This window comes from Diadema antillarum, unplaced genomic scaffold (genome assembly GCF_040938485.1).
Source record: "Diadema antillarum isolate AM-2024a unplaced genomic scaffold, OU_Dant_1.0 seq00000085_RagTag, whole genome shotgun sequence".
NCBI lineage: Eukaryota > Metazoa > Echinodermata > Echinoidea > Diadematoida > Diadematidae > Diadema > Diadema antillarum.
Genome location: NW_027271177.1, coordinates 1,593,812 through 1,603,744, shown reverse-complemented (window position 1 = coordinate 1,603,744; position 9,933 = coordinate 1,593,812). Strand labels below are relative to the sequence as shown.

At 39.4% G+C, this 9,933-nt stretch overlaps 1 protein-coding gene across 1 annotated transcript; it reads left to right on the top strand.

Annotated features, from left to right (window-relative positions):
• Positions 1-1,903: 1,903 nt before the first annotated feature.
• On the top strand, positions 1,904-8,515 carry LOC139726492 (snRNA-activating protein complex subunit 3-like). The gene is made up of 7 exons (XM_071637446.1): positions 1,904-2,008; positions 2,706-2,772; positions 3,311-3,418; positions 4,280-4,506; positions 4,882-5,052; positions 7,607-7,714; positions 8,368-8,515. Exons 1-7 carry the CDS (start codon positions 1,923-1,925, stop codon positions 8,513-8,515), a joined length of 915 nt encoding a protein of 304 aa, XP_071493547.1. The 5' UTR covers positions 1,904-1,922.
• Positions 8,516-9,933: the final 1,418 nt, after the last annotated feature.

Sequence of the window (9,933 nt, the reverse complement as noted above, 5' to 3'; positions counted from 1 at the left end):
AAGTAAGCAATCAGGTGTGTATTACCATATTAAGTAGCTTGTTGCTTTAAATGCTTACTTTGCTGTGGTTTTGATATTGCAGCAGCCGAAGGCGGACGTGACATCAGCTGCTAGCTACCCCGAAGTCCCGGCAGCGCGGCATGCCTCATCAGTCAAGGGCTGTGTGCACGTTGGTGTGCGAGGCCCCTTTTCTGCTGAACTGCTCTCGGATACTCGGCTGTGTGGCAGCGTATTCAGTGATTCTTAAGTCTTTTGATCGACTATTCAGTATAAAGGTTCATTTTCATCCATAATGGATCCATCCACGTCCATATAGTGTAAATTCAGACCTCCTCGCAGGATCAAAACCATGCACACTATCAACAGAGTAAACATGATGGCATAAAATGGCATATATGGGACTACATAAATGGTATCATTGCATTGTAAAGATTATAAATGTGTATTGGTCTTTTCGTCTTTTTCTCTGTCTTACTTGGAATGGAAATGCATTAGTGGATGACTTTACAGTGTTCATATCATTTGCTTTTCATGTAGATCTCTAGTGACTGTATAGTAAAGGTGCACTCGTACGTAAGTGCGTAAAAATTGCAACAAAAAAAAAAAAAAAAAAGAGAGAGAAGAAAATAAGTAGGCCTACAGTCTACAGACTAAATTTGAATAAATTTACCTGACTCTGTCTTACTTTGATAACAGTCAGTAGTCTCTACTTTTCAGACATCTTGCTAAGTTGGACAGAATGTGTGCAGCTGTAGCTGATGAGTCTCATGAGCAGGAAGACGAAACAAAGGGCGCATGTTCAAAACTCGTCGCCGTGGCCGACTTCCAGGAGAGCTGGAACATCCTTGACGATGCCAACTTCAGGTTTGATGTGAGAGATCTTCCTGACGAGGATGTTGTGAAGGAGCTGGGAGTCTCTTCTGTCTTAGCAGAAGAGTTACGCAAAGTGTGCAGGTATTTTCTTCATTATGAACTTGAGTTTTAAAAAACAAGAATGTATATCTGTAGACCTCTATTTAATATCTGTTTTTAACAGTTTGTGTCATGAAACTTCCCTTCACAAAGATATTTACTTAAACCTTTTAAATGTTGAAGAAAATCTCTGGCGCAAAGATATCCACTTTTACAGTTTGTACATTCTATAGTGTGCTAGGTGCAGTGTGTAGGCCCTAGGTGGTGCATGCGTGTCCCTCTTTTAAAAGCAACTTCAGTGTTTGGGTAGGCAATATGTCTCAAATGACAGGTAACATTGTTCCCTGAAATCTAGCTGTAGACAGAAGTTGAAGCTATGGTGGAGTGTGGGAGAGTATTCCAGATGCGAAATACCTAGTTCTTTGGAACATGCTGTAACATGTAGCGGTTCTCTATGCAGTTGGGCTGAGTACAATGTGTATATTGCAGGTTGTGTCCAGCATATTGTGATCGTTAGGGATGGGAGAGCTGCTGTTGATGAGGCTGGTCTGACTGGGCGTGCTAGTCAAACTCTTGTTCACATAGATTACAGAAACGGCAGAATGGAACCAAGCAATGTACTCTCATTCGTGAAATATACAATGTATATCTACTGTGATTTTTCATTTTCAGTTAAATCTTCAAAGGACTGATATGTAGTTGCTGCTTTTTCAACAATTGTATCTATATAAATTGACTTAGTCACATTAATTGATCTTTATGTTTTCAGAGATGATGACTTTTGTTGTCAGGAGTATACAGAATTTATCTAGCATTCCCCCTAAAATTTTCAGACTCTTAAGATTAAACATTGCATGTGTGCTTTTTCTCATGACAGTCATCTTCTATACATCATATCATCATGGCTATGTTACTATTAGTGAATATTTTGTTGATCTCTCTGTGTATCTACCCCACGCACCCCCTCTCTGTATTTCTTTTTCTACAGTGTAGACACATTACACTCTGAAATGACAACCTGTGTGCCGACTGCCAAACATGTTGCCATCGTCAATGGCAAGGTACCAGACGGCTGTGAGCAGCTAGAATCAGTCAGGTACAGTGTTATGTGGATATAATACTCAAAACTTTATATTCCTAATACATGTAGTTCTTACCAGAGATATTGTTCTCCACAGTGTATGTGATTGTGGACTACTTCCAAAAAGTTAAATGTGACCATGCATTACAAAACCAACAAAAAGTCGAAAGACCCAATTGAACATGAGGACTCAAAAAAGATGAATGGTTCTATATTTTCTGAAAGAGCAATTCTTCTGGATAATTATTGCAAGTTTGGGATCATAACATGCATGGAAAGTTGTCTCTGTTTCTTTTTGGCAGTTTTTGTAGAACTCTTTTTTTTGGGGGGGGGAGGGTTCTACATACGGAAAGGTGATATCAGTCATGAGTAGAATATATTTATTGAGTGTGCAAAGATAATTGTTTTCATCACAAACATTTATGAAGTGTTTTAATGTTCATCTCTTTTTTACTGAAGTATGGATCTTCAGATTCTCTATGTACACTGTATTTAAAGCTTATTCCATGATTTATAATGTAACATATTTCTCCCCAAGTCCTATCACAAAAGTGGTGAGAAAGCCTACCAACAGACAAACACAACTTTGATCATGAGAAGCTGGACAATACATCTCAACAGAATTCATGCTGTGCTGCAAAAATCTGTGAATGTAACCTGTTGAGGGTTTGTCCTCATACAATTCTGTACTTAACATTTATGTGCATTGCAGGAGGAGAGCAGAAAACTATCGACAGTACGGTCAGTGTGGAATTCCCTTGCGGTGTAAATGGTCTCACGTAAGTACCCAGATTCCCCTTGACCAAATGTGTGTGTGTGTGTGTGTGTGTGTGTGTGTGTGTGTGTGTGTGTGTGTGTGTGAAGGTGCCTGTGTGGAATAGCTGGGCTACATCATTGCCCTTTCATGTAATGACAGGCATAGCTTATTTCAAACACTTGTCTTATCAGACCAGTTGCGGCAGAACACAACTGACAATATTCAAATGTAATTTATGAATTCTTGTGTCAAGTTGTTTTTATCACAGCTTACAAATTGCCCATCATTGGTGTAAATAAGCACCGATTATTCAGCATTTTAGGAGTATAGCCATGATCATATTTTTTTTCTTTTCAAAGCGTTCAGTAATCTTCCACAAGGATATTGCACAGTGCAGTCATGCTTATGCTGCTGCACACTTTTTTGCACTTCACCCGTGCATTAGCAAAATAATAGAAAGAACACATGTGACTCATTACAGTGCTCCTCCTTCGTGATACATTCTTAAACCCATGTAATGATTATTCATGTCTATTTGTCTCTTCACATACCATGTCCAGTACTACTATGACGACGAGCCAACCCCGGCAAAGCCCCTGAACAGGCCAGTCACCCTTCTCACAGTATCAGTAACGGTCAGCAGGAAAGTCCAGCATGCCTCTCATATGGTAAGAACTGCCGAGTAGTGACAAGTGCCACAGACTCATGTAGATTACTTATTCAAACACCTGGTATAGCATGGGGATACTCTATTGCAAAGGTCCGCATGATGTGGACATATTTGTGAATCTTCTCAACAAATTGTGTGCAGCTGTATACATAGCACAGGCAGTTGAAGAATTTCGAACATTCAGCGCTGCAAACATTACTAATGAGCGTACACGTTGGTGCACATATTCGCTGACAAGCAAATCAGGGCCCTGTTTTATGAAGAGTTAAAATTGGTTATATAGTTGATTTCAACTGTAAGTCTATGTCAGCCTGTGTGGTAAGGAAATTTATAATCTATTATATCTTTTGATAAAATGGGGCCCAGGTTAGGCCTGTGCTAGTTGCGTTTTTCAAATGTACCCTGGTGGGCAGCGAATGGAGATTGATTAGATTGAGCCAACTTTCCATCACACAGTCTCCCAATGCTAACAGGTCTTTAACTTTCTACATGGCACAGGCACAGATTATACATTAACCATAATGTTATTTGTATCAATATTCATTTTGTATATTCAACACCAATTGTGATTTTCAATTGTAAGATTTCAATTGTAAATGGGGCCTTTGTTAAAACTTTCATCTTTTTTTAAAAGAAAAAAATGCTGAAAAACAAATTAAGTTTACATTGTATCATTAACTTAGTCACTGCAACCTTCAACCTCCTTGTTTTTCTGACTCAAAGATATCTGTGAAGGAAAGAGTTGTTGCGAATTCAGGAACATGTATGATGGTGTAGTGCTCTCTACTTTGCTATTTTGTGACTGCCTACCAATTGACCCCACTATACCTGATTTTCTCTTTATTTGTTACTTCGAAAGGTGAAGCATGATTGTGAGTTGCTAGTCTATGCAGATCAGCCCCTTACTGCCCTCAAGGACAATCTAATCTGTCCCCTAGACATGGTTTACATCGAAGGAGAATGCAGTGAGAATCCTGATGCCGTCACCGACGTCAGAGCCCAGGACCTGTTCAAGTCCTCGTACTTCTTCATCGAGAATGTTTTCTACAATGACATGAGAGATCCTGCTGCTAGAGATATTAGTGCGTGAGTGTCTGTAAGATCCCCAGCTTTTTGTTTTATGACATTCCCCCAACTATTCTACATCCTTTGAAGACATTACATCACTCAGTGATTAACGTGTCCTGATTATTATTATTATTATTATTATGACGATGTTCATGGTAATTGTAGTATATATTTGGTCAGTATCATCAACATCATTGTCATTCATTATCAGTATTCCTACAATAAATAGTAGCAGCAGTGATATTACTGTTTTCTTTTTGTGATTATTGTGTGATTACAAAATTCCTTGACCAGTTCATTGAAAGAAGTAGGAGTATAATCATGCCTGTACTTCCGAAGAGGCATCAAGGCACATCTGCTCTCACACTCTCTTTGCTGGTCTCCCCATGCCAGTCCAGTGCGAGAGTGGCTGCGGCAGGGCAAGAGTGACCTGATCAAGGGTGAGGTGACCAGCGCCAGGATGTCTGAGGTGACCTTCAATGACCTGAAGGTCAGGCTGGGCTACCCCTATCTCTACTGTCATCAGGGAGACTGTGAACACAACATCACTTTCACTGACATCAGGTACAGGACACCACTCTTCTGTCTGTCTGTCTGTTATCTATCTGTCTATTCCTTCCCCCTTTAACCCTAATCCCACCGGGTTTTTTGAGGGGGGGGGGCCTTTTTGGCCCCCGTTCAGATCTTGGCCGTGGATCGCGCGATCCTCGCGAAAATTTGCAGTAAGGTAGAGGCCAATGTAATCTACAAGACTGTGTAGTTAGATTTTTCAAATTTTAATTTATGTATTTTATATTGATTAATTTATGATAATTTATGCAAAAATAATTTTTTGCCTGTAAAAAAAAAAGCTTCAAGAATTCTAATTTTTGGTGAATATATTCTTTTCAATATCCTCAACAATAATATTGAAGCAAAAATTCAGATTCATAATTATTTCTTATGTATTTTAATGTTTATTGAATTTCTTATATATTTCTTTGTTTTTTTATTTGTGTTTTTCTTGTTTTTTGTCAAAATTTGTCGCAGAATATTTTTAAAGCATAATCAGGTTGAAATAAATCATTATCAGCAATTGAAAGTAGGAATTATTATGTGAATTAATTTCAAAAACACAATTTACATAGGATTTGTTCACAAAATCATGTTTTTGGGCAATTTTTGGGTCGACAAATTTTTTTGAAAGGGGCGTGGCTTCAAAACGGTATGCCCGGGAGCGACAAATTTGGTCTCAAAAGTTGCGCGATACTTGAAAAAAAAAAGGTCGTAAAATGTCGCGGCAAGAGCATCACGCGTTGCGGAATAATCACACGAAACGTCGAGGGAGGGCTTTTGCAAAAGCCCCCCCCGGTGGGAATAGGGTTAAGTCTCTTCATAATGTACTGTAAAGTCTTCTTTAATTCCTCCACCACAAAGTGTCGCCATAGGCAATATGTTTTGGCATGGCATCAAAAGGCAAGGGTCAAAGATCAAGTAAACATGCTCAAATTCCCAAATACTTGCTCTCTGAAAGAATTTTGCCTTCGGAATGAAATCTGGTTCAGGGAATGCGTAAATACTAAACACATTCTGTCATTTGGGTTGTGCCATGGAACTTTCAAACATGTCATCTCAATTTTTGCATTTTTGCCAATCATGTGAAGCTCTCATCTGACACTGTCAAGATGTACAACAGACCTATGGGAAAATAATGTGATGTGGCGGAGGCATTATAGCAACATTTCTAGTTTGTATTGGGTGTGCTTGTGTTCTAGATTTCCTCTTTGATTTTAATTTTTCCCCATGAAAGACATATGCATCACTAGACATATGAAATATGTCTGCCACTTAGAGTGCTCTCTCTCTTTCTTTGTATCTATACTCTATCTTTTTTGTCTCACACACTCAAGCTGTTGCATACATGCTGTCCATTTCAGGGGATGACAATACTATGGATAGTGTAGCTACAACTGTATATACATACATTTCCAAATGTTAATGAGTGCTTTATTTTGTCTCTTGCTGTTAGTATTGTCAGTTCAGATATTGTTGTTATTGTTGCTTCGGACTAGAAAATATTTGCTCTAGAGCCCATTGAGAGCTAGCCTATTTCAACTCCCCCCCCCCCCCCCCCCCCCTGCTGTAAGGATTGCAAGAGGAACAAGCAGTGGGTTGTTAGACAAGATTAGTTGGGCTAGTAGCAAAAGTCCAAGATGCATCAAGAGAGCCTCTGGGAATCCATCCATTTCTTTTTTTTTAAACTTAGGCCAATAAATTGCATGAATTTGCTACCAGCGTTAGATAGCAAATATCACAACCGATCAGGTGGGGCACGACCTGAAGAAGGTCACGCATACACGTTTTGCACTGATGGCTGATGGGCAAATCAAGCACTTTCACAGGTCAAAGTGACCGGCTCAATTATTCAGTGACTGAATTTTTCATCAGGAGTGGTGGGCGGGTTAGACTTTCTCCTGGTCATTAATAATAATCACAATCACAGATCGCGAAAGGTCCTTACCCTGATAAGTGCAGCTTAGTGTGCTCTTTGCTCACAACTTTCAGTGATAACAACAGTGCGGGGGCCTTTGAAAATGGCTAATTAAGAGCCAAATCTGTCCCTGTTTGATTGCTGTCTTGTGGTATCTGGCGTGACATTCCAGGTCCACAAAATTGCTCAATCCTCAATGAAGAAGGCTTTGGATACTTTGATGAACTTTTGTTTTTGCTGTCACACCAACCCCTCCCTTTTCTGTCTTTTCATCTTCCTCTTTAGTTATGTAGTCTTCCATTTTGTGTTGTTATTATCATTACCTTAATTTATGATATGATATGTGATATTATGTTTTTCTTGTTAATGATCTTAATGATATTTTCTCTGTTACATCATGTATTGTGATTTTTTTTCTCTCTCAACATGTATACCAAGGTATGGTAAAGATTATAGGTGGATATGGTGAATGTGTTCAAATGATTAAGTATTGTTAAAGTGTTCATTGCACCTATACAAAGAGAGAAAGTACAATTTGTGAAATAAATTGATCAGGAAACATGGTTGATGAATAGGGAGAAAAATAAGTATTATTTAAATCAGTCATGTGACTATAAACTGCCTCTGAATCCAATTCTTGATGTGCAGGTTTCTGAATGGTGATGACCCCCAGGATCTGGAGCAATACCCGCTGCTGCTTAACAAGTCCAAATTCTACAAGATTGCCTGCTATGCCTGCAAGCTGCTTATTTCCAAGTTAGTATCCATGATTTCTTACTCTAGATAGGAAAAAAGATCACCCTAGAATTCTTTGCAAGGCTTCTGACATGTTGAAACACAAATGTTTGGCTGTTGTTGTTTTTTTTTCAGTAACATTCGCTCATATAATTATATTAACCTTTACTGTGCTGGGTTTCCCAGTTGGCGCACTGAAGGGTATGCTTTGTTTGCTTATTTGTAGGGATGTCTGGAAACTAATTGCTAACCCATTGAGGACAGGCCGATTTTGCTACAGCATGCATTTCCCATAGACCCCTGCCTGAGTATACTGTGGACTCATCCTCAACGGGTTAATGAATAGCGATTACCTTATCCCATAGTGCCTTTTGTGTCACTGTAGTGTTGTCATTGTATTGGTCTGAGGCACATTAATCCACCCGAGTGGGCTTCCTTTATCCGTAGGTCAGTCAGGTTTGAATGGATTACTGATTCATAGTGAAAGAGCTTGGCAAGTTGGTAAAACCATGGCCTGTGTCAAAGGACGAAGAAATGTTGGTTTGATTGGCTTGTTCTTTTTTTTTTCCTCCCAAAAACTACCTGTGGGATGCCATTGAGTTGTAGAAAGGGGCATTATGATATCTTGTGGACCATTTTTGAATGAAAATGTTGCTCCCTTTCGCTCTCCATAGATGGATGACCCAAGAAGACATGTTGGCGCCACATGATCCCTGCTTCTTCTGCGACGTCTGCTTCTACAAGTTTCACTATGACCCGGACGGAAACAAGCTGGGGACTTTCAAGGCCTATCGATTCATTGATCCGTCCATTTTCAGGTAGCACAGGGCCAGCAAAGTCCTAGTCTTGAGGACTGCTTCATTGGTAGACACCTGCAATATACCTCTGAGAAAGGAATTCTTCACACCTGAACTGTGATGTGCACATGTGTGAATACATACTCATTGGAGCGAAAAGCACTATACACCACATCAGCAATGACATGACGCTGATGAGGAATGAGTGGATAGCTGCACATGAGGGCTCTCTGAAGACACTTTATTTGCCAAGGGACAGTGTGCTGGATGCAGATGCCGTGACGGCAGTGCATCTCCATCATTTTTCAAAGCTGTTACTCTGTATGCAAAGCAGTGATAGAATACGTTCATCATCATCATCCTAATCATTGTCAGTTTCATTTTTATCATCATTCTAATCATTGTCAACATCATCCTGATCATTTCATATCATCATTCTCACCATCATCATCATCCTACTCATTATCAGTATTATCATTGTACTCTTGATCATCCTAGTCATTGTCATTATCATTGTTATTATCATCATCACTATCATTATTATCATCATCATCATTGTGACCACCATCACATTACTCCTCCATGTTTACCACTCTGTTTGGTCTTTGTCCAGACTGTCACACCTGTATAATGACCAAAAAACAAACAAACAACCAACCAGACAAACAAACAAACAAACAAACAAACAAAAACCAACAACTGGTACTGTCATGGCCTCCATAATATCCAACTTAATCTGAGATTATATGATGGTACAAAGTGACGTATTGGGAACTGCAACAATCTTTTCTTGCTATCCAAATTTCACTTATGTGACTCTCGTTCTTCGTTTGTGTGTGTGTTATGTGAACAACATGCAAGCATGGTTGTGAATCCGCATAGCATGTATTTAATTGGGAAGTCAGTCATTCCCGGTCCCCTGCCCCCCTTCTCAACAAATGAAGCACATGAGGGAAATGGCAATTGTTTTGCCATTAGATTGCTCTCGCTCTGGAAAAATCTTGTTCAAATGCTTTGCCCTTCCATTTGCCAGCCTAGATTGTCATGCATGTTCAAACTTCCCATGTTGGTCGTTAAATCATTGTCTCTTTGTATGACTATGAAACAGCCGTATACAAAGACCAACAAGTCACAGTTGGGTTTTGCAGGACAATCTGCTACAAGTGTGTGATCGTGTGTTTGCATGGCTATCATCAGTGAACATAATAATTACTGTGTGTGGAACGTCTGGCCTGTGAAAATCAGTGCACAGCTCTCGATTAAAGAAGTTGCAGAGTTTTCTTGACACACTCTATGATTATTAAAGGGTGGTGCTCTGGAGATTTAATCAGTCTTTCTGACATACTGTGTTCTTACATATGTACAACTGTTTTAAACCAAGTACAATGTACAAGTTATAATTCTCACTGAAAAAAAAGAATGTTACCTTGTTTAAGCTAAGGG